At 43.4% G+C, this 27,940-nt stretch overlaps 2 protein-coding genes across 10 annotated transcripts in view; one reads left to right on the top strand and one right to left on the bottom strand.

Moving 5' to 3' along the window:
• Positions 1-24,233, bottom strand: part of TRIP12 (thyroid hormone receptor interactor 12) — a 132,207-nt gene extending 107,974 nt beyond the window's left edge. For 7 of the 8 annotated variants that reach the window (XM_056564491.1, XM_056564494.1, XM_056564493.1 and 4 more), the window contains exon 1: positions 11,156-11,293. The gene's annotated coding sequence lies outside the window, so the exon portion shown is untranslated. Of the gene's footprint in view, positions 1-11,155; positions 11,294-24,077 lie in introns of those variants that run through there. The other variant, XM_056564492.1, reaches the window with a different exon arrangement.
• The window catches only part of FBXO36 (F-box protein 36), a 37,178-nt gene continuing 20,397 nt past the window's right edge, over positions 11,160-27,940 (top strand). Inside the window, exons 1-2 of one of the 2 annotated variants that reach the window (XM_056564503.1) lie at positions 11,160-11,393; positions 23,926-24,034. In XM_056564503.1, the coding sequence (XP_056420478.1) occupies positions 11,298-11,393; positions 23,926-24,034 (205 nt within the window). In that variant the 5' untranslated portion in view covers positions 11,160-11,297. Of the gene's footprint in view, positions 11,394-11,763; positions 11,896-23,925; positions 24,035-27,940 lie in introns of those variants that run through there. The other variant, XM_056564502.1, reaches the window with a different exon arrangement.

Below are 27,940 nucleotides of genomic sequence, written 5' to 3'. Positions count from 1 at the left end.
GATGTCTTGGGGCCGGAGTACCCCTTTAACTTAAAGCGTAATTTAAACAATAAGTAATTTACTGATGACAAATTTCTTTTAAGAAAAAAAAAAAAAAAAACTAGTAGACAGACAGTGGCAAGGAGGTGGACCTTGGGATCGGCCGCATACTTATTCTATTGTGGATTTCAAAGTATGCTCAATTTTCACATAGAAAAAGTCTGCAGTATGTGGATGAATCATCAGTACTCTGATCCTCCTGCCTAAAAAGATCTACTGCACTTTTTATTCGCACAAATCTGTAGTATTAAAGGTGCGTTCACAGGCTCTTTGTTTTTGCGGGTTTTCCGCTGCGTATTTGAAAGGGTGGGGGCTCTACTCGGCTATCCGGAGCAGATTTTCCACGGAGGAATTTACGCTGCAGAAAATCCGCCACAAGCCCCATTGAAGTCAATAGGGACTGCGGCGGATTTTCCGCAGCGTAAATTCCACCACGGACAATCTGCTATGGACAGCCGAGAAGAGCCCGCCCCTTTCATATATGCAGCGGAAAACCCGCAAAAACTAAGAGCATGTGAACGCACCCTCAAAAGGATTTTTGCCCCATGGGAATTTAGCCTAAGAACCATGCTATGTATATTGAGAACACCAAAAAAAATAAAAAAAAATAAATAAAAAATACACAACACTGATCGCCTCAGGGTGCGTTCACACGGGCATATTTGTCAGCGGATCCGCAGCTGCGGATCCGCTGACAAATACCCCCGTGTGAACGCACCCTCATAGTACAGGTGCAGATTAGATCAACACAGAAGAATAAAAAGGGGAGATTTATTAAAACCTGTCCAGAGAGAAGTTGCTGAGTTTCCCATAGGAATCAGATTGATTGTTTTATTTTTCAAAGGCCTTTTTCAAAAATGAAAGAAGAGATCTGATTGGTTGCTATGGGCAACTCAGCAAATGTTTCCTCTGGACAGGTTTTGATAGATCTCCCCCATAATGACTGCGGAATTCACAGCAAACCTGACTATAGATATTTCCACAATAGAACGAGCAGGGATATGAAAACCTGCAGCATTCTTCCAATACACGTGTATGAGGTTGTGAACTCTCCTCCCCTTGTACAGTACATTTCTGCAGATTTACAGAGTGGAATCCACAATAACAACACTATTACCAAGGAAGGGCTATTTGCAGAATTTCTTCTGTGCATGTCTGGCATTAATATGGAATAAACCCTGTGACTGTAAAACAAGCCATTGGGAAAAACTCCCTTGAGAACTTTACATACAGGAATAGAATGTAAAAGAGAGTGCGTTTGTCTAATTTACTCTGTGGGACTGAAAAGCACTTCTAATGAGACGTACTACTCACAGTCCCATAAGCAGGGACACCTGCCAAATGAGTTACCAGTGTTTTTCAACCAGGGTGCCTCCAGCTGTTGCAAAACTACAACTCCCAGCATGCCCGGACAGCCGTTGGCTGTCCGGGCATGCTGGGAGTTGTAGTTTTGCAACAGCTGGAGGCACCCTGGTTGAGAAACACTGCCCTTTGGCTGTCCGAGCGTAATGGGAGTTGTAGTTTTGCAATAGCTGGAGGCACTCTGGTTGAAAAACACTGCCCTTTGGCTGTCCGGGCATGCTGGGAGTTGTAGTTTTGCAACAGCTGGAGGCACCCTGGTGGAAAAACACTGCCCTTTGGCTGTCCGGGCATTATGGGAGTTGTAGTTTTGCAACAGCTGGAGGCACCCTAGTTGGGAAACACTTCCCTTTGGCTGTCCGGGCAGGCTGGGAGTTGTAGTTTTGCAACAGCTGGAGGCATCCCGGTTGGGAAACACTGCCCTTTGGCTGTCTAGGCATGCTGGGAGTTGTATTTTTGCAACAGCTGGAGGCACCCTGGTTGGGAAACACTGCCCTTTGGCTGTCTGGGCACGCTGGGAGTTGTAGTTTTGCAACAGCTGGAGGCATCCCGGTTGGGAAACACTGCCCTTTGGCTGTCTGGGCATGCTGGGAGTTGTAGTTTTGCAACAACTGGAGGCATCCTGGTTGGGAAACTCTGCCTTACCATCTTCATTGGGTAGCCCAGCTATCAAGCAAGCACAAACTGGTTTCCTATAGGTATTAAAACTACTATACATTACTGTAAAAAGATATGAGTCACACAGGTTAATGCTGCATACACAACCAAAATAATGCATTGTCAAAGAAGAGGGTTTTATTCTTTAGCTCAATCTAAAACACATTATCACAGCGCAAAAGATAAGTGGAAGAATTGCCCAATACAGACAGAGTTTTCATTTTACAGAGTGCCTCTGACTAAGGGTAACATTATCTAAAGGAAAAAGAAAGCTGCAACTCCTCAGGTACCGGCTGTTATGTCTCAAGATTCACCTGGAAATAAAAGCTGAAAGTTTTCTTTTTTATATTTTTAATAGCTAAATAATTTGGACATCGCTAAGGCCGTTGATACGCCGAAGGCTCTGCGGCATCCCCGTCCCCAGGAAGTGGAATGACGTCAGCACTGCCGGACCAACGGGGACTCGTAGGAAGGTATGTATGAGTTTATTTTTGAGGCCCGGGCCCGGGCATATATAAATGTGTATCACTACAGTTGTCCTTTAAAACAGATTTGTAAATTTCTTCTATTTAAAAATATTAATCCTTCCAGTACTTAGCTGCTGTATTCACCACAGGAAGTTCTTTTCTTTTTGAATTTCCTTTCTGTCTGACCACAGCGCTCTCTGCCCCTCAATGCAAGCCTGTGGGAGAGTTCGCCGTACATTTTATGGTAAAATGAGAGGTTTCATTACAAAGTACAATTGGTCATGCAAAAAACAAGCCCTTATATGGGTCTGTACATGGAAATATAAAAGAGTTATGGATTTTAGAAGGCGAGGAGGAAAAAACGAAAACGCAAAAATAAAATTGGCCAATTTTCATTCTTGCACTTTTTTTTTTCCACCCCTTCTAAAAATCATACCGCTTTCAATTTTTCACCTACAGACCTATCTAAGGGCTTGTTTTTTGCACCACCAATTGTGCTTTGTAATGACAATCATTTTTTAACAAAATCTACTTCAAAAAAACAAAATATATATATATTTGTGCAGTGAAATAAAAAAAAAATAAAAAAATAAAAAAATAAACCAATTATATAAATTTTGGGGGGTTCCGTTTCTACCCAGTGCAATTTTTGGTAAAAATGACACCATATCTTTATTCTGTAGGTCCATACGGTCACAAGGATACCCAATTTATGTAGGTTTTGTTTTATTCTAACTACCGTATATACTCGAGTATAAGCCGACCCGAGTATAAGCCGAGACCCCTAATTTCAACCCAAAATCCCAGGAAAAGTTATTGACTCGAGTATAAGCCTAGGGTGGGAAATACATCATCCCCCCCTGTCATCATCCAGACCCGTCATTAACATCCTCATCATCATCCCCTTGTCATCATCCCACACATCCCCCCCTTCATCATCCCCTTATCATCCCACACATCCCCCTTCATCATCCCCTTGTCATCATCCCACACATCCCCCCTTCATCATCCCCTTATCATCCCACACATCCCCCCTTCATCATCCCCTTATCATCCCACACATCCCCCCCTTCATCATCCCCTTATCATCCCACACATCCCCCTTCATCATCCCCTTGTCATCATCCCACACATCCCCCCTTCATCATCCCCTTATCATCCCACACATCCCCCCTTCATCATCCCCTTATCATCCCACACATCCCCCCTTCATCATCCCCTTATCATCCCGCACATCCCCCCTTCATCATCCCCTTATCATCCCACACATCCCCCCTTCATCATCCCCTTATCATCCCACACATCCCCCCTTCATCATCCCCTTGTAATCATCCCCACCCCCCTTCATCATCCCCACCCCCCCCCCTTCATCATCCTCTTCTCATCATTCGCCCTCAGTGGTCTTCAACCTGCGGACCTCCAGAGGTTTCAAAACTACAACTCCCAGCAAGCCCGGGCAGCCATCGGCTGTCCGGGCTTGCTGGGAGTTGTAGTTTTGAAACCTCCGGAGGTCCGCAGGTTGAAGACCACTGCGGCCTTCAACATCATCCAGCCCCCTCTCACCCCCTTTAGTTCTGAGTACTCACCTCCGCTCGGCGCTGGTCCGGTCCTGCAGGGCTGTCCGGTGAGGAGGTGGTCCGGTGGGGAGGTGGTCCGGGCTGCTATCTTCACCGGGGGCGCCTCTTCTCCGCGCTTCCGGCCCGGAATAGAGGCGTTGCCTTGACAATGACGCAAATGACGCACCTCTGCGTCGTTGTCACGGCAACGTGACTATTCTGAGGCCGGGCCCGAAGCGCTTAGAAGAGGCCTCCCCGGTGAAGATAGCAGCCCGGAACACTATCCCACCGGACCACCTCCTCACCGGACAGTCCTGCAGGACCGGACCAGCGCCGAGCGGAGGTGAGTACTCAGAACTAAAGGGGGTGAGAGGGGGCTGGATGATGTTGAAGGCCGCAGTGGTCTTCAACCTGCGGACCTCCGGAGGTTTCAAAACTACAACTCCCAGCAAGCCCGGACAGCCGATGGCTGCCCGGGCTTGCTGGGAGTTGTAGTTTTGAAACCTCTGGAGGTCCGCAGGTTGAAGACCACTGCGGGTGGGGGAGTTCACTCGAGTATAAGCCGAGGGGGGTGTTTTCAGCACGAAAAATCGTGCTGAAAAACTCGGCTTATACTCGAGTATATACGGTACTTAAAAAAAAAATTATAACCACATGCACCAAAATTTACATTTACGCACGAGGCGGTACCACATAGGATGATTTTTTTTTTATTTATTACATTATTTAAAAAAAAATGGGAAGGGGGGGGGGGTCATTTAAATTCTTAATAGGGAAGGGGTTAATTCACTTTTATTAACTTTTTTAAGCCCCCACAAGGGGCTACAACATAGCATAGCATTGATCAGTGTTCTCGATGCTTGGAGCAGCAGATCGTGGGAGCAGCAGATCGATGCTTGGAGCAGCAGATCGCCGAACAGAGGAGGAGGCAGGTGAGTCTAAAGGGTTAATGCCGGGCATCGGCTTGATCGGCGATGCCCACATTAGACGTGGGTCCTGGCTGCCTGTAGCAACCGGGACCCACCTGGTTTAACCCGTTCTCTGCTCGTGGGAACGATTTAAACCCCATAAACTGGACCAGTGCATACAGGTACTGTCCACTTTACTATACAAATGCTATTTTTTTGTTGCGCCATACATTTTATAGTAAAGTGAGTGATGTCATTACAATGGACAACTGGTCACGCAAAAAACAAGCCCCATACTAGTCTGTGGATGAAAATATAAAAATCATGTTTTTAGAAGGCGAGGAGGAAAAAAACGAAAACGTAAAAATAAAATCGTCTGAGTCCTTAAAACCCAAATGGGCGGAGTCCTTTAGGGGTTAAAATGCACCCTAAAAGAGAAAAAGAAAAGGAAATGTGCCACAGCTGATTTTGAGCTGCGGTGAAATTTCTTCAATGTAATCACCTGCGGAAATTCTGCCACGGCTTAAACACGCAATTAAATCCGCATGTGTAAGGTACCCTTAGTATCCATTCACACATACATAATCTTTTGCGGATTTCCCATAGGGGATTAGGGAGTACCTGTTAATGCACCCCCTTACGTTATGTTCCCAAGGGCATTAACTGCATAATTTCTGATGGTAAAAAACTATGTAGTTTCATTTTACAAAAACCATCTGCTGCTGACTTCAATGGGAGGTAGTGAATCACACGAAAAAGTGGAATATCGCTCCTTTCTGTGTGGCTGCGCTTCATGGGAATCTGACAGCCATTTCACCCACACTAAACCCAATATACTGGGTTATAGCTATAAAAATGAGGGACCACTTACTTTCTGACTACTGGCCATTCAGGCTGGAGCTCATTGCTATTGCGCTCTAACGCCCAATGGAGGCAGGGAGCAGGCTTGCCCAGTTCCCCTGCCTCATCATTATTCCACCCCCAGCCCGTCCCCCTTCCCACAGGCTCTCATGGAAGGGGGTGGAACATTGATGAGGCAGAGAAGCTGGGTAAACTGGCTCCCCGCTTCCATTGCGCGCTGAAGCGCAACGCGACTGGAACGGCCAGAAGGCAGGAAGCACATGACCCCCTAATTTTACTACTATTTACCTGCGCTATAACCCAGTACATTGGGTTTAGTGCAGGTGAAATAGCTGTCAGATTCTCTTTAAATTCCTGTATGGACATGGGGGGAGATTTATCAAAACTGGCACAGAGGAAAAGTTGCTGAGTTGCCCCAATCAAATCGCTTTTTTTAATTTTTAAAGAGGCAATCTGATTGGTTGCTATGGGCAACTGTTCTACTTCTCTCTCTCTATAGGTTTTGATAAATCTCCCCCATGGTCCCTACAATGCTGACAGATTGGGTCATTAGGTCTGCGGTGCGGTCACGACTTGTGGTCGGTCGCAAAGCGGTTCCTGAAATGATCAGATAACGCGTGTGAACATGGGCGGACAGAATATGCTAGAAATGCATATTATACACAAAAACAAAACAAAAAAAAACAAAAAAAGGTGAGGTGTCCGTCCAGGGCCCCCGTTTACTTCACTGTGCAGCAGATTCTATACCAGTGGACTCCAAAGTGTGGACCTCCAGATGTTGCAAAACTACAACTCCTAGCATGCCCGGACAGCCAACGGCTGTCCGGGCAGGCTGGGAGTTGTAGTTTTGCAACATCTGGAGGCCCACAGTTTGGAACCCACTGTTCCATACCAAGGATTACCTGAGGTAAAAACTGTCCCAACTTACCTCAGAGAATTCTCCTCACGCTGCCTGTTCTGTGTTGTGCAAGGCTTAGTTCACACCGCCATTGTGCACAGTGTGAACTTACCTGTTCATATAAATGTTGTGAAGAAACTGAAAGAATTTCTCTTTCACAAAATGTTACCTCACACCAGAACCTTCCTTGCAGATAAAAAGAAGACCATGTCCCCATAGCAGCCAATCAAATTGCAGCTTCTACATTGCACACTGCCATGTGCTCTGATTGGTCACAGAAGAGAAAGGAATAATGAGAAGCCAATCACAGTATTGCTTTCATTTTCTAACCTGTCCTGGGAAGTAAAAATATCACCTCCATCCAGATTATCAGTGTTTCCTAACCAGTGTGCCTCCAGCTGCTGCAAAACTTTAACTACCAGCATGCTAGGAGTCATAGTTTTTCGATAGTGTTTCCCAACCAGTGTGCCTTCACCTGTTCTAGCACATACAAAATCTACCACAATATAACCTAGTACAGCGTTTCCCAACCAGGGTGCCCCCAGGTGTTGCAAAACCACAACTCCCAGAACACCTGGATTGCCAAAGGCTGTCCAGGCAGGCTAGAAGTTTTAGTTTTGCAACATCTGGAGGCTCCCTGGTTGGGAAACACTGACCTAGTAGGACCTCACAGCTAGAAGATTAGGAATGGGTTATTGGGCACAATAGAGAGCTTCAAAACTTGTAAGGGTCTGTTCACATGGCGGAAATTCCGTTGCAGCAGAGTCCCATTGCTTTCAATGGGATTATGCTGCACTGTGAACATGGTGGAAATTCTGCCATCTGAAAATAGCTTAATTAAAGGGGTACTCCCGTGGAAAACTTTTATTTTTTATTTTTATTTTTTTAATCAACTGGTGCCAGAAAGTTAAACAGATTTGTAAATTACTTCTATTAAAAAAATCTTAATATTTCCAGTACTTTTTAGGGTCTGTATACTACAGAGGAAATGTAAAATGTAAAAAAAATCTTAATCCTTCCAGTACTTGTTTTCTTTTTTGGAACACAGAGCTCTCTGTTGACATCATGACCACAGTGCTCTGTGCTGACATCTCTGTCCATTTTAAGAACTGTCCAGAGCTGAAGAAAATCCGCATAGCAAACATATGCTGCTCTGGACAGTTCCTAAAATGGACAGAGATGTCAGCAGAGAGCACTGTGGTTGTGATGTCAGAAAAGCATTTCCTCTGTAGTATACAGACCCTAAAAAGTACTGGAAATATTAAGATTTTTTAATAGAAGTAATTTACAAATCTGTAACTTTCTGGCACCAGTTGATTTAAAATAAATAAATAAAAGTTTTCCACGGAGTAACCCTTTAAGGGTACATCCCCACTTGCTGTATTTTGCTGCTGTATATTCTCTTTTTCAATTGAAGTCAATGGGTAGCAAAATATGCAGCAAAATACAGCATGTGGGAACGTACCCTAAGGGTGCATTCAAGAATAGGAATATTTCTGCAAAGCGCATTATATGTATACATACATATATATATATATATATATATATATATATATATATATATATGTGTGATTTATGAAGACCTGTGTAGATGAAGACTGGTGCAGCTGCCCATAGCAACCAGAATGTTATATATGTGAAGCAAGGTGATTGGTTGCTATGGGCAACTGCTCCCCTCTCCCCTACAAAGGTTTTGATAAATCCCCTCGCCATGGTTTTCTGATAGACCTTTTCAGATTACTTTGGACACTCAAAGAAATCTCTTTACCCTAAGCAGTGTTCCCATACTGCTGCAAAACTACAACTCCCATGAAGTCTGGACAGCTGAGACAACTGCAGGTCATGATGGGAATTGTAGTTTGCAACAGCTGGACAGTCGCAGGTTGGGAAACACTGCCCTCAAGTTAGATGTGTATATATATTTTACACACACATCATAAGAACTACATATAACCGCATGCTTATATCAAAAAAATAAAAAATTAATTTATATATATATATATATATATATATATATATATATATATATATATCCTGTATTACACAGACAGCTAATGCTTTGTCTCCTGTGATGGCGCTGCAGGAACATTAAACACTGCTAGGTTCCCTTACAGATTACAGGTGACTACATGGAAGGGGAGGCGGTAAGGTTCCCCTTGTGATCTAACTGTGAGGGATAGGGGTGGGCAGTGCTTTTAGGATTTTATTTTCTGTATATAAAAAAACAAAAATGGGTTACACATACAAATTTTCAGCACATTCCTTCAAACAAAATATATGCATATTACTGCGCACGTGTATATGTATGTGTGTGTGTATATATTTTTTTTTTTTTTGTATATCACACACTCATGTGCTCCTTTCTATTTAAACTTTACATTGTCCCAGAATAAAATCAAATACTCCTATCATACACTAAAAATCCTGGACACAGTGTATTCCCACGTGCGGTGCATGTGACCCTATTTCTCATTTTCTGCATTGGGCCCGATGAAACCAGACTCCCCCCTTCTGATGCAATATGACTAATGTTATTATTCAGCCATATTGTCTCCTGGCAGGGATGTTTTGCTGCCCGAGAACACTTGTCCTTTAAACTCCCCAGCACGGTGACCCTGACCTCTCTGTGACTCCTCGGCTTGCCCTTATCGGCTGCTGTCTCAGTGCACCATTCCTTCCAAAGAAAAAAAAAGAAAAAAACTCTGGAAGATGCAGAGCTTTGTCCTCATCGCCTGGGCTGCAGCCTCCTTAGCCAGGCCCTGGCAGCTCCATTTGTTGTACCCCATCCTAACAACCAACCCCACTCTAATCAGCCCCACAGGGGAGTAGATCAGTGCTGGTAAGGGGCATTTTATGCCTCCATAGACCAGTGTTCCCCAATCAGGGTGCCTCCAGCTGTTGCAAAACTACAACTCCCAGCATGCCCGGACAGCCAACGGCTGTCCGAGCATGCTGGGAGTTGTAGTTTTGCAACAGCTGGAGGCACCCTGGTTGGGGAACTGTGCCACACACACTGGCCAGGCTCAGCAGCAGCTGCACCGTGACCAGACTGTGAAGTGGCCTCTGATCAGGTAGAGAGCACCTAGGACGTCACTAGGCCAAATCCTGCTACCAGAACAATAACAGGAAGCTGGATGTGACAAAGAACAGTCAGGCTCCTATATACGGGTAGTCACATATACATATGGGGTGCATATATATATATATTTATAAAATCATGAGTATGTGACCCCTACTAATGTGACATACAAGCCAGGAGAGGAGGCCCTGATCTCCATCATCAATGCCACATACAGAAGGTTATTATACAATTAATGAGACCTACACAAAGCCAGGATCACACAGTGCCAGTGTAACAAAGGTGAGCTGGCATCTACTACCCCCATCATGCCCATCTACTACCCCCATCATGCCCCTCTACTACCCCCATCATGCCCATCTACTACCCCCATCTACTACCCCCATCATGCCCCTCTACTACCTCCATCATGCCCCTCTACTACCCCCATCATGCCCCTCTACTACCTCCATCTACTACCCCCATCATGCCCCTCTACTACCCCCATCATGCCCATCTACTACCTCCACCATGCCCATCTACTACCTCCATCTACTACCCCCATCATGCCCCTCTACTACCTCCATCTACTACCCCCATCATGCCCATCTACTACCCCCATCATGCCCCTCTACTACCTCCATCTACTACCCCCCATCATGCCCATCTACTACCCCCATCATGCCCCTCTACTACCTCCATCTACTACCCCCATCATGCCCATCTACTACCCCCATCATGCCCCTCTACTACCTCCATCTACTACCCCCATCATGCCCATCTACTACCCCCATCATGCCCATCTACTACCTCCATCTACTACCCCCATCATGCCCCTCTACTACCTCCATCTACTACCCCCATCATGCCCATTACTACCCCATCATGCTCCTCTACTACCCCCATCATGCCCATCTACTACCCCCCCCCCCATTCATGCCCCTCTACTACCCCCCAATCATGCTCCTCCTCCATAGGAGCAGTGGTCGTGTATACAGGAAAATGCCCATAAAACAGCTTAGTGCTGTAATAAGTGTATGTCATGCTAATAGGATTGCCATATTAATCCCAGTCGTGGAGAGGCATCCTGCTCTGGGCCTGTTCACACTCTGCTGTATATAGGACCTTGATCACACCAGGCCCCAGTACTGCCCTGTATGGCAGCCCTGGACTATTGTATAGCACTGTGTACAATGCCTACATGTGTTATGGATGGCCGTACCGAGCACACTGGCGTGCCTGACCCGCACTAACACTATCAGCTGACTGGATCTCACCATCATGTCTACCATACGTGTGTAAGGCAATGTTAGTGACCAAGGAGAGCCCACTGGGGGGCCCGGCTCGTGTACCTCTGTCTCCGCCGCACTCCCCCTAGATGTCTCCGCTCCTCTCCGGCTCCTTCTCACCGATCAGCTGAGGACGCGAGGCCCAGATCCCTCCGCGCACTACTTTACAGCTCTGGATCCTTCCGCCGCAGCGCTGCACTATTTCATGATACCCATTACACGAGGCCTAGCCGGTATCCCTCCGCGAACTACTTTACAAAAAGAGGGGAAACGCAGATCCCGGAGGGGACTACCGCGCACGGTTAGGAGTATAATAATAACAATGGCCTTCTCACTCTCGGCCTACTGAGATAAATACCCTGCCGTCCGCTCGCTGAGGGGATTTTTTTGGATTTCTTTTATAGATCGTCTTTTATTTCCGTCGCCTTTCTCATAAGAGTTGGTTGCCTCACTGAACCCCTCCGCTGCGTGAAAACCGGTTTATTTCCGCCAGGGTCACTCTGCCGAGCGGGCGGTTACTATACACGATGTGTCGCTCTGTGTGTTCCCCAGACGAAGTGTTATGTGTCCAGTGCTTATTGTTCGGGGATGTATGCGAGGCGGAGGGATCCGGAGATATGTTCTCCGCCTCCGAGCGTAGGGATCCCTGTGGGTAGGAAGGAGTAATCAGCCATGGTTTCCCAGGCAACCGCTTGAGCGTCTCAAAGATGGCGGCTCTGTTGCCGGAGATTCTGTTCGAGTGTAACGGACAGGCGCCGGCCCCGAGCAAGGATTTCTACCAGCTGATTGTCAGCCGCAGCCAGGTCAGTGCGGTAGGAAGAACGCTGTGTGTGAACGAGGCAGATAGGGAGCGGAGCGCAGGAAGAGCCCGTGCAAGCGTCCTGAGGGCGGAGGGAGAGGAGGGACTATATGGGGGCAGAGAAGTGATAGACGTGCACGCACATCTGCTGGGAACTACTCCACTCATCGTGTGCGGGGGATTGTGCACAATGGGGGTAGTTACTAAATAAAGAGATTCCAGTAATTTACAGTTTATATAGGACCGTGCATTAGGGGCCCCATAATCCAGCAGGATCATAGAAGGCCTATGACTACAACTACTTCAAAACTACAACTCTCATTATTTGGGAATTTTTATTTCTCCATTAAAGAGAATGTGTCACCAGAAAATGACCAATTGTTTAAATCAAGTATAAATGTTAAAAATGCCTTTAAAAATGTTTTGCTAGTCTAATACCTATAAAGTAATCCGAAAATCTTGCAGTTTTCTGTCCTGTAGAGGTCACTTTCCAGCAGTGTCCTTCTTAAAGGGGTACTCCAGTGGAAATCACTATTTTTTATTTATTTTTTCAAATCAACCGATGCCAGAAATTTCAGCAGGTTTGTAAATTACTTCTATTAAAAAATCTTAATCCTTCCAGTACTTATCAGCTGCTGTATACTCCACAGGAAGTTGTGTAGTTCTTTTTTGTCTAACCACAGCGCTCTCTGCTGCCACCTCTGTCCATTTCAAGAATTCCACAGTTCCTGACATGGACAGAGGTGTCAGCAGAGAGCACTGTGGTCAGACAGAGAAACTACACAACTTGCTGTGGAGCATACAGCAGCTGATAAGTACTGGAAGGATTAAGATTTTTAAATAGAAGTAATTTACAAATGTTTAACTTTTTGACACCAGTTAATATGAAGAAAAAAATGTTTTCCGACAGAGTACCCCTTTAATATCACATATAGCAGTTGTCTCCAAACTGTGGACCTGCAAATGTTGCAAAACTACAACTCCCAGCATGCCCGGACAGCCGTTGGCTATTTATTTTTTAATCAACTGGTACCAGAAAGTTAAATAGATTTGTAAATGACTTCTATTAAAAAAAATCTTTATCCTTCCAGGACTTTTTAGCAGCTGTATGCTACAGAGGTAATTCTTTGCTTTTTGAATTTCTTTTTTGTCTTGTCCATGGTGCTCTCTGCTGACACCTCTGTTCGTGTCAGGAACTTTCCAGAACAGGAGAGGTTTGCAATGGGGATTTCCTCCTGCTCTGGACAGTTCCTGATACAGGCATCAGGTGTCAGCAGAGAGCACTGTGGACAAGACAGAAAAGAAATGAAAAAAGAAAAGAATTTCCTCTGTAGCATACAGCTTCTAAAATGTACTGGAAGAGTAAAGATTTTTTTATAGAAGTAATTTACAAATCTGTTTAACTTTCTGGCACCAGTTGATTTAGAAAAAAAAAAGTGTTCCACCAGAGTACCCCTTTAACCTCTTAAGGACCAAGGACGTATGAGTACGTCCTTGGTCCTGCTCCCGTGATATAACGGGGGGTCCCACGGTGACCCCGCATCATATCATGGCGGGCCCGGTGTCATAGTAAAGCCGGGACCCGCCGCTAATAGCGCGCGGCACTGATCGCGGTGCCGCGTGCTATTAACCCTTTAGCCGCGCGCTCAAAGCTGAGCCACACGGCTAAAAGTGAAAGTAAAAAGTGCCGGTTAGCTCAGTGGGCTGTTCGGGATAGCCGCGGCATCCCGAACAGCTTACAGGACAGCGGGAGGGCCCCTACCTGCCTCCTCGCTGTCCGATCCCCGAATGACTGCTCAGTGCCTGAGATCCAGGCATGAGCAGTCAAGCGGCAGAATCATCGATCACTGGTTTCCTATGAGAAACCAGTGATCAATGTGAAAGATCAGTGTGTGCAGTGTTATAGGTCCCTATGGGAGCTATAACACTGCAAAAAAAAAAAAAAAAAAAAAAGTGAACATCATTTAACCCCTTCCCTATTAAAAGTTTGAATCACCCCCCTTTTCCCATAAAAAAAAAACAGTGTAAATAAAAATAAACATATATGGTATCACCGCGTGCGGAAATGTCCGAGTTATAAAAATATATCGTTAATTAAACCGCACGGTCAATGGCGTACACGCAAAAAAATTCCAAAGTCCAAAATAGTGCATTTTTGGTCACTTTTTATATAATGAAAAAATGAATAAAAAGCGATCAATAAGTCCTATCAATGCAAAAATGGTTCAGTTAAAAACTTCAGATCACGGCGCAAAAAATTAGTCCTCATACCGCCCCATACACGGAAAAATAAAAAAGTTATAGGGGTCAGAAGATGACATTTTTAAACGTATTAATTTTCCTGCATGTAGTTATGATTTTTTCCAGAAGTGCGACAAAATCAAACCTATATAAGTAGGGTATTGTTTTAACCATATGGACCTACAGAATAAAGGTAAGGTATCATTTTTACCGAAAAAATTTACTACGTAGAAACGGAAGCCCCCAAAAGTTACAAAACGGCGTTTTTTTTCATGTTTTGTCTCACAATGATTTTTGTTTCACCATAGATTTTTGGGCAAAATGACTGATGTCATTACAAAGTAGAATTGGTGGCGCAAAAAATAAGCCATCATATGGATTTTTAGGTGCAAAATTGAAAGAGTTATGATTTTTTAAAGGCAAGGAGCAAAAAACAAAAGTGCAAAAAAGGAAAAAAAAAAACGGTCCTTAAGGGGTTAAATACAGCACAGGAAAGATGGCCTTTTTAAAATACTTAAAATTATTTAAAAATATTACAATAAGAAAATTTATTAGTATCTGGCTCTAATCAGTAAAAAAAAAAAAAAATCTAGGTAAGGCTGGGTCCACATCACTTTTTTACCAATACGGAACTGCATACGGCTGGGGGGAGCTAAAACCTTGCGCTCCGGTATGCCGCCAATATGTAATTCATTTCAATGAGTCGGCGGGAGTGAAACACTGACTCCGGTCAGCTCATTTTTGCCCCGTATGCGGTTTTCTACCACATCTCTACCGTGACCGACTACGGTTTTAGGTGCGGTGGGAAAACTGCATACGACAATGGGGTAAATGATGTGGCCAGCAGACATACAAAAGCAGGAGACCACTGTTTAACCCCTTAAGGACCCCAGTTTTTATTTAATATTTTATGCACTTCTGTTTTTTTCCTCTTCACCTTTTAAAAATCATAACGCTTTCAATTTTCCTCCTACAGACCCATATGGGGGCTTGTTTTTTGTTTTACTTTGTAATGACATCAATAATTTTACCACAAAATCTACGGCGAAACCAGAAAAATATATTTGTGGGCTAAATTGAAAAAAAAACTGTTCTGGACTTTTTTTTTTCTTTTCCATTTACGGGGCGGTATGAGGACTCATTTTTGCTCCATGATCTGAAGTTTTCATCGGTACCATTTTTGTGAGACTTTTTGATCAGGTTTTTTGGTTTTTATCCTTTTTTTTTTTTTTTTTTATTAGAGTATACGAAGTGACCAAAAATACGCAGTTTGGACTTTGGTATTTTTTTTACGTATACGCTATTGACCGTTTGGTTTAATTAAAGTTATATTTTTATAGTTCGGACATTTATACATGCGGCGATATCACATGTTTATTATGTTTTTAGATTTTTTTTATATTAAATTTTTAAACATTTAATAAGGAAAAAGTGTTTTTTTTTTATTTTTTTTACTTTTATTACACTTTTTTTTTTACATTTACATTTTTTATTTATTTTTTTTACACTTTATTAGTCCCCTTAGGAGGAATCATTAGATTCCTCATACAGATCAATGTGGTTCCATAGATCCACATTCATCTGTGTGCTCTGCACTCGATTGATAAAGCCTGGTCCTGTATGTCCTGGTGTGTTAAGTATCACTGCATCAGGACGTACATTTACATCCGTTGTCGTTAAGGGGTTAAACAGCGGTCTTCTGCTTCTATGCTGGGGCTGCTACAGGGAGGGGGGATGCACCACTGGCCAGGGCCTCCTGGGAGCCTGGGCCCCTTACTTGGGGTATTGGCTGTACCCCCTGAGGGCAGCCCTGTGTACAAGGTAGGGCAAGCACATAAGCATAGTTGTCCCCTATTGGTAGTGCTTAGTCCCCTATTGGGTGTGTTTTGTCTCTTATTGGGAGTGTCCCATATTTGGAGGGTGGAAATACATTAAAGGAGAACTTCGGGATTGAACATTTTATCCCCTATCCTAAGGATAGGGGATAAGTTTCAGATCGCAGGAGGTCCGACCGCTGGGGCCCCCACGATCTCCCGTACTGGGCTGTGGCTCTCTGCATAGAGAGCGCGCGTTGACCACCGCACGAGGCGGCGGCTGACACGCGCCCTCCATTTACTGCTATGGGAGAGCCTAAGCGATGCCTTCGGCAATTTCCGGCTCTCCCATAGCAGTGTATGGAGGGGCGCGTGTCGGCCGCTGCTTCGTGCGGTGGTCAACACGCCCTCTCTAACCAGAGAGCCGGGGTCCGGTACGGGAGACCGCGGGGGGCACCAGCGGTCGGACCCCCCGCGATCTGAAACTTATTCCCTATCCTTAGGATAGGGGATACATTTTTCAATCCCGTAGTTCTCCTTTAAGTCTTATGGGACTCTGCCGGGGAATTAAAAATTTCCACCATTGGGAGGTGTCCGCCAAGGGAGATTTTACTGTATTTTAATAGTTTGGACATTTACACACATGTCCATACCAAATATGTTCTCTTTTTTTTTTTTTTTTGTAAAATGGAAAAATAAAAAGGTAGTTAAATTCTATATTAGGAGTTTTATATAATTGTAGATTTTTTGAAAAATGTTTTTACACTTCTTAAGTTTTCCATAGGGGACCTTTATATGCAATCATTAGATTGCATTTACTGTATAATGCTACTATGTCTATGGCATAGCATTATACAGTGTGATCGGCGATCCAATGGTATGGCCTGGCTAAGCCAGGCTACATCAATGAATCTGCGATTTGGCGGCAGGAGGCAGGTAAGGGGATGCTTTTCCACCGTTTTAGCTCATGGAACCCCTGTGATCACGTTGCGGGGGTTCCGTGAGCCCCTCTGAGTTACCAGAGATTTTTAGTTTTACTTTAGAAGCATGATCGGCATTGATCACGGCATCTTAAGGGTTAATGACTGGCAGCGGCAGGATTGCCAATGTGTCTTCATCCCCTTCACCACTCATCACTCTTCCTAGTTCTGAATGAAGGTATCTCAGCAGTGATGGCTCATTCAGCCTATGAGTGGTGGCAGTGGTGTCGCTTCCAGTGATTGGCTGAGCAGGCTCTCACTGCTGAGATATGTCATTCTGGAAGAAGAGTAACAAGTGGGCGATTAAATGGGGTCACCCCAGGACACACAGGGGACCCAGGTAGGTGGGTTTTTTTTTGTTGTTGTTGTTGTTGTTTTTAATTTTTTTTTATAAACGCTACAGCAAAATATAAAAAAAAAATTATATGCCCAGATAACCCCTTTAAAGGAAAACAGTCACTTGACCAGCGACAGTAAATTTTCAAATGGAGCCTGCGGGGCCCGTCTCCAGCACGCAATTTAGAGAAGATAGAAGTGGATTTTCAGTGGGACAGATCTCCGGCCTGATCGGTCTGCTGTTCACCCACACTATAACCCAGTGTATTGGGTTTAGTGTGGGTGAACAGGATGACTGTTTTCCTTTAATGTCTCTCCTATAATGACCAGCTTAAAGGAGAACTCCCGAATAGGAAAATTGACGCCCATACTGCCGGCAGTAAAACAAATAAACAGGTACATACCTTCCTTCGCTCCCCCGGTGCCTTCGGTCATCGGCTCCGGTCTCCGCCGCGATCCTCTTCCTGGTTGCTGGTGGTCGGCGAATCATACTGCACTCAGCCAATCACCGGCCACAGCAAAGTCCTGACTCGGCCGGCGATAGGCTGAGCGACAGTGTGAGAATGCTTCAAGACACACAATTCTTCACCACACTGGCACCTGCTGCCTGGGCCGAAAACGTCACAAAGCCGCTCAGCCTATCGCCGGCCGAGTTGGGACTTTGCTGTGGCCGGTGATTGACTGAGTGCAGTATGACTCGCCGGCAACCAGGAAGAGGATCGCGCCGGAGACCGTTACCGGAGGCACCGGGGGAGCGAAGGAAGGTATGTACCTGTTTATTTTTTTATACTGCCGGCAGTATGGACGGTAATTTTCCTATTCCAGAGTTCTCCTTTAATGCCCTAGAACACATAATAGTTGCTAGCCACAGTGCCCCCGTGATGTGACAGCAGGGATAAATTCTGGTTCCTCCTGCCACAAAGTGAAAGCCCTGATTTTCTGGTCTCCTGAAAATTCTGGGACAGTAGGGATGGATGTCTTAGGCTGGGTTCACACCACGTTTTTGCAATACAGTTCCCGTATACGTTTTCAATTTGAAAACCGCATGGAACCGTATTGAAAACCGTATGCCAAACGATGCATCAGGTTGTGTCCGTTTTGCATCCTGTACGGTTTTGTCGGTTTTGTTTTTTTGTTTCCCGTACCCAAAGCCGTAACCTACCACGGTTTTTGGTCTGGATGAAAAACCGTATTGAAACCATATAGGTTTTTTTTTAACATGGGAGTCACTGGGAACTGTACAGAACCGTATGTACGTACGGTTCCATCCAGTTTGCACCATACGGTTTTTTATTTTTGCACATGCGCAGTGCACAGCGAAAGTTTTTTTTTTCTTGGAATTTCAATCAAACAAGTGAAACTTTATTCATAATGGAGTGAAAAGTTAAAAACATATACTTTTTTTTTTTTTCTTAAAAAACGGAAGCAACCGGACACAATTTTTCATACTGTATACGGGTTAAAATTTGTACACACGTTTTGATTACAATTTAGTCCGGTTTTGGAGAATCTGTTTTTCATCAAAAACCTGATACGGGAACTGTATTGCAAAAACGTGGTGTGAACCCAGCCTTACCTAGGCCTTAACCTTTGTTGTTCCTCTACTTCATCCTTACATTCAGGGTCCGGTCAGAGAGAGGCAAAAAAGAGCACAATGACAGCGTGAATCTAGCCATAAAGAGGTACTCTGGTGGAAAACAGATTATTATTATTTTTTTAAATCAACTGGTGCCACAAAGTTAAACAGCTTTGTAAATTAATAGTAAAAATTGCCCGGACCTTCTAAGTGAGTAAATAATGGTATGGATATTAAATGAGAAAATATTAAATAAATAATTGTCTGGATCGTGCTTCAATGATAATAATATAAACAATTTATTAAAATAGGATAAATAGACTGTAGTTAGTTGCTTCTCACAGGGCCCATGTGAGAAGAACATATACAATAAAAACAACCTTTAGGTAATAATGTACATGAAAATGTGAAATGACAAAAGTACCAAAATTAAAATAATGTTAATGGCATGATAATATTATCACTGGCATATAGTGAGTGCAGCTGGTATTTAACCGCTGATATCTAGGCACCCACTGCGCAATATGTGAAATGTAGCTGAGGGTGCCTGTATAATTGTTTCCCTCTTTTCCTTCTTTAGAATATAATGTATCTTTAGAATATAATGTATCCTTATAATAGTTCAACAATTTATGACAGTTTCAAATAAGTGTTACCGATCCTTTTGGTGGCAACCTGGGTTAGAGGCGCTGTTTTCACAGTGTGTAGATGGTGCCGGTACACTGCGTCCTCTGTGCAACGTTCCAGATGGTATTGGTAGAGTCCAGTAAGGTCCTGGTGAGAGCGGTGGCGGTTGGCGCTGGCAGGCGCCGGTGATAGCAGATCGCCGGGAGGACGTTGGCGCTGGCAGGCGCTAGAGATGGTAAGTCCTCACCGCTGGCTAGATGGAATCAGGGCCATACACTGGATACGAGGAGCTCACCTCGTGTTGCCGGCGTGTGACGTCAGCTGCTGTTGGAGCCGGGTTCGTTGCACTGGAGGTAGTTGGCACTAGTGGACAGGACTGATGTCGGACTGGATGTCCTGATGGTCTTAGTAGTTTGAAGGCGATAAACCAGCCTTGGTGGATATGCACAATTTATAAAATTGATATGCCAGTGATCATGCCCAAGTGGACTAGACGCGTTTCAGGGTTATTTAATGTAACCCTTTCCTCAGTAGTCATATGGTTGTCATAAACTATTTCCTTTTTTATAGGAGCACAAATCCCGCCCGTTGACTCATTCCTGAGTGTTAATGAAAACAGTGAATGGAGTCTACGGATAGGTTCCCTAGAGAGCAATACTATGTAGAAATGGGTATAAAAAAGCTGTGTGAATACTGTTAGAGATATAAAGTTGCGTTTTTGTAAACAATTATTTTGTAATAAATGTGGAATCAAATATAACAAGAAATTAGTGTTCAATAAAAATAAATATTTTTAACAAGTTGATTTTGAACATAGGAGTAAAATAACACTTAAGAGAGAGATGTAAATTGAAATTAAAAGACGAATATAAATGTAAATTCTGTAAATGAAATAAAATAAAAATAATAATGATAAAAATAAGAAGTATGTTTGGATAAAAAATATAATGAGAAATAAAAATAAGAATGTGAGTAAACAATGAGTGAGATAAATGAAAAAAAGGAAAAAATTAATGAAAAAAGGAAAAAATTAATGAAAAAAGGAAAAAGGAAATTTTTTCCTTTTTCATTTTTTCCAATTTTTTCCTTTTTTTCATTTATCTCACTCATTGTTTATTCACATTCTTATTTTTATTTTTATTTCTCATTATATTTTTTATCCTAAACATACTTCTTATTTTTATCATTATTATTTTAATTTTATTTCATTTACAGAATTTACATTTATATTCGTCTTTTAATTTCAATTTACATCTCTCTCTTAAGTGTTATTTTACTCCTATGTTCAAAATCAACTTGTTAAAAATATTTATTTTTATTGAACACTAATTTCTTGTTATATTTGATTCCACATTTATTACAAAATAATTGTTTACAAAAACGCAACTTTATATCTCTAACAGTATTCACACAGCTTTTTTATACCCATTTCTACATAGTATTGCTCTCTAGGGAACCTATCCGTAGACTCCATTCACTGTTTTCATTAACACTCAGGAATGAGTCAACGGGCGGGATTTGTGCTCCTATAAAAAAAGGAAATAGTTTATGACAACCATATGACTACTGAGGAAAGGGTTACATTAAATAACCCTGAAACGCGTCTAGTCCACTTGGGCATGATCACTGGCATATCAATTTTATAAATTGTGCATATCCACCAAGGCTGGTTTATCGCCTTCAAACTACTAAGACCATCAGGACATCCAGTCCGACATCAGTCCGGTCCACTAGTGCCAACTACCTCCAGTGCAACGAACCCGGCTCCAACAGCAGCTGACGTCACACGCCGGCAACACGAGGTGAGCTCCTCGTATCCAGTGTATGGCCCTGATTCCATCTAACCAGCGGTGAGGACTTACCATCTCTAGCGCCAACGTCCTCCCGGCGATCTGCGAACACAGGCGCCTGCCAGCACCAACCGCCACCGCTCTCACCAGGACCTTACTGGACTCTACCAATACCATCTGGAACGTTGCACAGAGGACGCAGTGTACCGGCACCATCTACACACTGTGAAAACAGCGCCTCTAAGGCTGGGTTCACACTACGTTTTGTCCCATACGGGAGCGCATACGGCAGGGGGGAGCTAAAAGCTCGCGCTCCCGTATGTGACCGTATGCGCTCCCGTATGTCATTCATTTCAATGAGCCGACCGGAGTGAAACGTTCGGTCGGCTCATTTTTGCGCCGTATGCGCTTTTACAACCGGACCTAAAACCGTGGTTGACCACAGTTTTAGGTCCGGTTGTAAAAGCGCATACGGCGCAAAAATGAGCCGACCGGACCGAACGTTTCACTCCGGTCGGCTCATTGAAATGAATGACATACGGGAGCGCATACGGTCACATACGGGAGCGCAAGCTTTTGGCTCCCCCCTGCCGTATGCGCTCCCGTATGGGACAAAACGTAGTGTGAACCCAGCCTAACCCAGGTTGCCACCAAAAGGATCGGTAACACTTATTTGAAACTGTCATAAATTGTTGAACTATTATAAGGATACATTATATTCTAAAGATACATTATATTCTAAAGAAGGAAAAGAGGGAAACAATTATACAGGCACCCTCAGCTACATTTCACATATTGCGCAGTGGGTGCCTAGATATCAGCGGTTAAATACCAGCTGCACTCACTATATGCCAGTGATAATATTATCATGCCATTAACATTATTTTAATTTTGGTACTTTTGTCATTTCACATTTTCATGTACATTATTACCTAAAGGTTGTTTTTATTGTATATGTTCTTCTCACATGGGCCCTGTGAGAAGCAACTAACTACAGTCTATTTATCCTATTTTAATAAATTGTTAAATTATTATCATTGAAGCACGATCCAGACAATCATTTATTTAATATTTTCTCATTTAATATCCATACCATTATTTACTCACTTAGAAGGTCCGGGCAATTTTTACTATTGGCTTTTCCTTTTTTGCAATTAGGGTATAGTTGCATGCCCTAGCTTGACCTCAGTGTGTACTATTATTGTGAGCTGCACATACACCCCTTTTTTCTTTTTAGCTTTGTAAATTACTTCTATTTAAAAATCTTAATCCTTCTAGTACTTATCAGCTGCTGTATACTATAGAGGAAGTTCTTTTCTTTTTGAATTTATTTTCTGTGTGACCACAATGCTCTCTGCTGACACCTCTGTCCATGTCAGGAACTGACCAGAGCAGGAGAGGCTTGCTATGGGGATTTGCTTGTCTCTGGACAGTTCCTGACAGGGACAGAGGTGGCAGCAGAGAGCACAGTGGTCAGACTGGAAAGAACTACACTACTTCCTCTGTAGTATACAGCAGCTGATAAGTACTGGAAGGATTAAGATTTTTAAATAGAAGTAAATAACAAATCTTCAGTCTGACAAAGGGTCACGTGACCTGAAACGCTTCGCTGCTACCTCCGCGTGTCAGTACGTGTATTTTATCTGCTCCTGTGATTTTACCTGCAATAAAATGAAGACTATTAAGCGCTGGTTCCTGTTCTTCTATTGCCAATTTACAAATCTGTTTCACTCTTTGGCACCGGTTGATTTAATAAAGGGTTTTCCACCGGAGTACCCCTTTTACAGAACACAGAACTGGTAGTGTTAGAGAAAGTTCTTAGGGGGAGATTTATCAAAACCTGTGCAGAGGAAGAGTGGTGCAGTTGCCCATAGCAACCAATCAGATTGCTTCTTTCATTTTCCACAGGCCTCTTTAGAGGCCTGTGGAAAATGAAAGAAGCAATCTGATTGGTTGCTATGGGCAACTGCACCACTCTTCCTCTGCACAGGTTTTGATAAATCTCCCCCTTAGTGCTCTGAGGTAAATTGGGACAGTTTTTTACCTCAGGAAATTCTTGCTATAGAACAGTGGGCTCCATACTTTGGGCCACCAGATGTTGCAAAACTACAACTCCCAGCATGCCCGAACAGCCAGCGGCTGTTCGGGCATGCTGGGAGTTATAGTTTTGCAACATCTTAAGGTCCACCATTTTGAGACTACTGCAATATACTGAGAAAAGAAGGCAGAAGTCTCCGGAAGGGTTTTTAAAACTTATGGGCTAAAACTTTACTGGCCCAGATTTACTAAGATTGTCAGGTTTTGCTTGTGCTTTCACATTCTGTCAGACTTAACAGTTTATTTGCTGGTCGGGTTCTACGTGCACCTCTCTACCGTTTAGTTGCGCCATTTTGGTACGATTTGCTCACATGCCTCATTGCAAAATCAGGGGAAAAAAAACATAAACATAGACAAAATCGGGAAAATTTAGAACAGGCCAAAAAAGCTGAAAATCCCCCAGAAAGTGTCTCTGTTTAGTAAATATGGACCGAGGTGGTGTTACGAGGAGGCTGTGATACCCTCCACTGCGGTAGATGTTGCGGCCTTTTATAGCTCCACAACAGGGTAATGCCACATCAACAATAGTAAGACGTCTCTTTATAGATTCCTCTTTCTCCTTCTGATATTAAGGTTATTCTACGATGGTGGAAAATCTCCCTCAGAAGCGAATTTCGGACGGCAAGACCAGGGGAACTTAAGGAATCTCACGAGGACTTTGTGGATGACTCAACACTGCATGGTAAGTGGGCACAAAGAGATTGAAGAACCAGGTAGTCACTTACCTTCTGCCGAAGAAACTTCACCGGAGCTCTTGTTAGTATACAGCGCGGGGGCCTCCCGATTTCCTCTTTTACACCCAGTGTTTATGTTGTGAAATGCTTTTCTTCCTTTGTTATATGTAGATTAGATTTCCTAAGACGGCTCATGTGCAGCTCTGTGCCTCTGATTCATAGTCCATTTGCATGGAAGTAGTAAAAGCAACTTCCTTGATTTTTTTTTTTTTTTTTTTTTTTAAGACTAAACTTCCCATCGTTCCTCCCACTCTTGTCTCCACCCTCCTAACCCTAACACCGAATGAAAAGCACTCTGTCTATCTGCCGTACTTAGCTGCACACATATCGACAAAATCACAGAAAACCTATTTTCATGGGAGCATTGCCAGAAATACCTCCTCTCCTCTGTGGCACAAAAACAGGCCCCTATTATTGCTCTATTAACTCACTGCGGAGAAATAGGTGAAATATTATTTGTGCGACTCTCATTGTATACAGTTCTAAGCATAAAAAAAAAAATCTACTGTGTGTGTATACCTATACCGGTGTTTCCTAACCAGGGTGCCTCCAGCTGTTGCAAAACAACAACTTCCAGCATGCCTGGACAGCCAACGGCTGTCCAGGCATGCTGGAAGTTGTTGTTTTGCAACAGCTGGAGGCATCCTGGTTGGGAAACACTGATCTATATACCCACACACATTTAGATATATATGTGCACACAAGCACATACACAGGGCTTGAGAATTTTTTTATTTTTTTTTCTGAGTATAGGAGCCAGCAAAAAAAATAAATGTAGGTGCCGGTATTTACACCCTTAGGGTACGTTCTCCCGAGCAGATCCCCAGCGTATTTTACGCTGCAGATCCGCCGCTGAAGGACCGCTGTATGGTGCCTTTACATGTGCCTGCTTGGACATCGCAGCGTGCATGGAGTAGTATACTTGCACATCGCGGCAGCTCTCGGCCTAGCTCTTGGAGCAGGGGGAGCGGCCGCGATGTGTGCGAGTACACCGCGCATGTGCGGCGACTCGCACATCGCTTCAGTGTGTCTGCTTGTAGCGGCGTATTGCCGCTCCGAGCAGGCACATGTAAAGGACCATACATCGGTCCTTCAGTGGCGGATCTGCCGCGTAAAATCAGCTGGGGATCCGCTCGTGTGTACGTAGCCATATACCTTTTTTTTTTTTTAAATTATTATTATTATTTTTTTTTTTTTTTACCACCTACTGAGCTGTGTGAGAGCTCATTTTTTTACACCATGATCTATAGTTTTTATCAGTACCACTTTGCATAGGATTGACTTTTTGATATTCCTTTTTCTGGGTTGTGATGTGACCAAAACGCAGCAATTTTGACGTTTGTAATTTTTTGCCATTTACAGGGTCAGGAATGGGATAAATTAGAGGGCTTGTCCAGTAAAAAATGTTATTTAACCTTTAACAAAACAAAAACAGCTTTTACTTACCTCCCTTGCAGCCTTTAGTATCTGCACCTGATTTCAGCTGCTGCAGCACTTTGCAGTGCTGCACAGCCTACTGCACATCGTGTGACATCTGTGAAGTGCTGCGGTAGCTGAGACCAGGCACTGGTACCAAATGGATCACTTGACTACCAGTTATTTGCCGCAGAACTGTTCACACTGTTTATTAAATGATTTCAGCATTTAAAGAGTTAACCCCTTAAGGACCAGGCCATTTTTCACTGTAGGACCAGAGCGTTTTTTTTGCACATCTGACTTCACTTTAAGCATTAATAACTCTGGGATGCATTTACCTTTCATTCTGATTCCGAGATTGTTTTTTCTTGACATATTCTACTTTATGTTAGTGGTAAAATTTTATCGATACTTGCATCATTTCTTGGTGAAAAATTCCAAAATTTGATGAAAAAATTGAAAATTTTGCATTTTTCTAACTTTGAAGCTCTCTGCTTGCAAGGAAAAAAACATTCCAAATAAATTATATTTTGATTCACATATACAATATGTCTACTTTATGTTTGCATCATAAAGTTGACATGTTTTTACTTTTGGAAGACATCAGAGGGCTTCAAAGTTCAGCAGCAATTTTCCACAAAATTTTAAAAATCAAAAATTTGCATGGACCAGTTCAGGTTTGAAGTGGATTTGAAGGGCTTTCTTATTAGAAATACCCCACAAATGACCCCATTATAAAAACTGCACCCCTCAAAGTATTCAAAATGACATTCAGTAAGTGTGTTAACCCTTTAGGTGTTTCACAGGAATAGCAGCAAAGTGAAGGGGAAAATTCAAAATCTTAATTTTTTACACTCGCATGTAAAAGGGGTAAAAGAAGAAAAATCCTCTCAAAATTTGTAACCCAATTTCTCTCGAGTAAGGAAATACCTCATATGTGTATGTCAAGTGTTCGGCGGGCGCAGTAGAGGGCTCAGAAGGGAAGGAGCGACAGTGGGATTTTGGAGAGTGAGTTTTTCTGAAATGTTTTTTGGGGGCATGTCACATTTAGGAAGCCCCTATGGTGCCAGAACAGCGGAAAAACCCCCACATGGCATACCATTTGGGAAACTACGCCCCTCAAGGCATGTAACAAGGGGTCCAGTGAGCCTTGATACCACACAGGTGTTTGACGACATTTCGTTAAACTCTGATGTGTAAATGAACAAAAAAAATTTTTCACTAAAGTGCAGTTTTTTCCCCAAATTTACCATTTTTATAAAGGGTAATGGGAGAAAATGCCCCCCAGAATTTGTAACCCCATCTCTTGAGTATGGAAATACCCCATGTTAGGACGTAAAATGCTCTGCGGGCGAACTACAATGTTCAGAAGAGAAGGAGTCATATTTGGCTTTTGGAAAGCAAATTTTGCTGAAATGGTTTGGTGGGGGGGGGGGGGCATGTCGCATTTAGGAAGCCCCTATGGTGCCAGAACAGCAAAAATACCCACATGGCATACTATTTTGGAAACTACACCCTCAAGGAACGTAACAAGGGGTACAGTGAGCCTTAACACCTCACAGGTATTTCACGACTTTTTGTTAAAGTTGGATGTGTAAATGACTAAAATGCAGTTTTTTCCCCAAATTTTAAATTTTCACAAGGGGTAATAGGAGAAAATTACCCCCAAAATTTGTAACCCGATTTCTTTTGAGTATGAAAATACCCCATGTGTGGACATCAAGTGCTCTGCGGTTGAACTACAATGCTCAGAAGAGGAGGAGCGCCATTGAGCTTTTGAAGAGTGAATTTGTTTGGAATGGAAGTCAGGGGCCATATGCGTTTACAAAGCCCCTCGTGGTGCCAGAACAGTGGAACCCCCCCCACATGTGACCCCATTTTGGAAACTACACCCCTCACAGAATTTAATAAGGGGTGCAGTGAGCATTTACACCCCACTGGCATTTGACAGATCTTTGGAACAGTGGGCTGAGCAAATGAAAAATAAAATTTTTCATTTTCACAGACCACTGTTCCAAAAATCTGTCAAACACCAGTGGGGCGTAAATGCTCACCGCACCCCTTATTACATTACATGAGGGGTGTAGTTTCCAAAATGGGGGCACATGTTGGGGGGTCCATTGTTCTGGCACTATGGGGCTTTGTAAACACACGTGGCCTTCAATTCCGGACACATTTTCTCTTCAAAATCCCAATGGCGCTCCTTCTCTTCTGAGCATTGTAGTTCGCCGGCAGAGCACTTTACATCCACATATGGGGTATGTTCTTACTCAGAAGAAATGGGATTACAAATTTTGGAGGGCTTTTTCCTATTTTCCCTTGTGAAAATGAAAAATTTAGGGTAACACCAGCATTTTAGTGAATTTTTTATTTTTTTTCATCCAACTTTAACGAAAATTTGTCAAACACCTGTGGGGTGTTAAGGCTCACTATACCCC

Source organism: Hyla sarda, chromosome 3, assembly GCF_029499605.1.
Source record: "Hyla sarda isolate aHylSar1 chromosome 3, aHylSar1.hap1, whole genome shotgun sequence".
In the NCBI taxonomy this organism is placed as follows: domain Eukaryota; kingdom Metazoa; phylum Chordata; class Amphibia; order Anura; family Hylidae; genus Hyla; species Hyla sarda.
The sequence above is the reverse complement of the archived record's forward strand: the minus strand, read 5'-3'. Positions and strand labels throughout refer to the sequence as shown.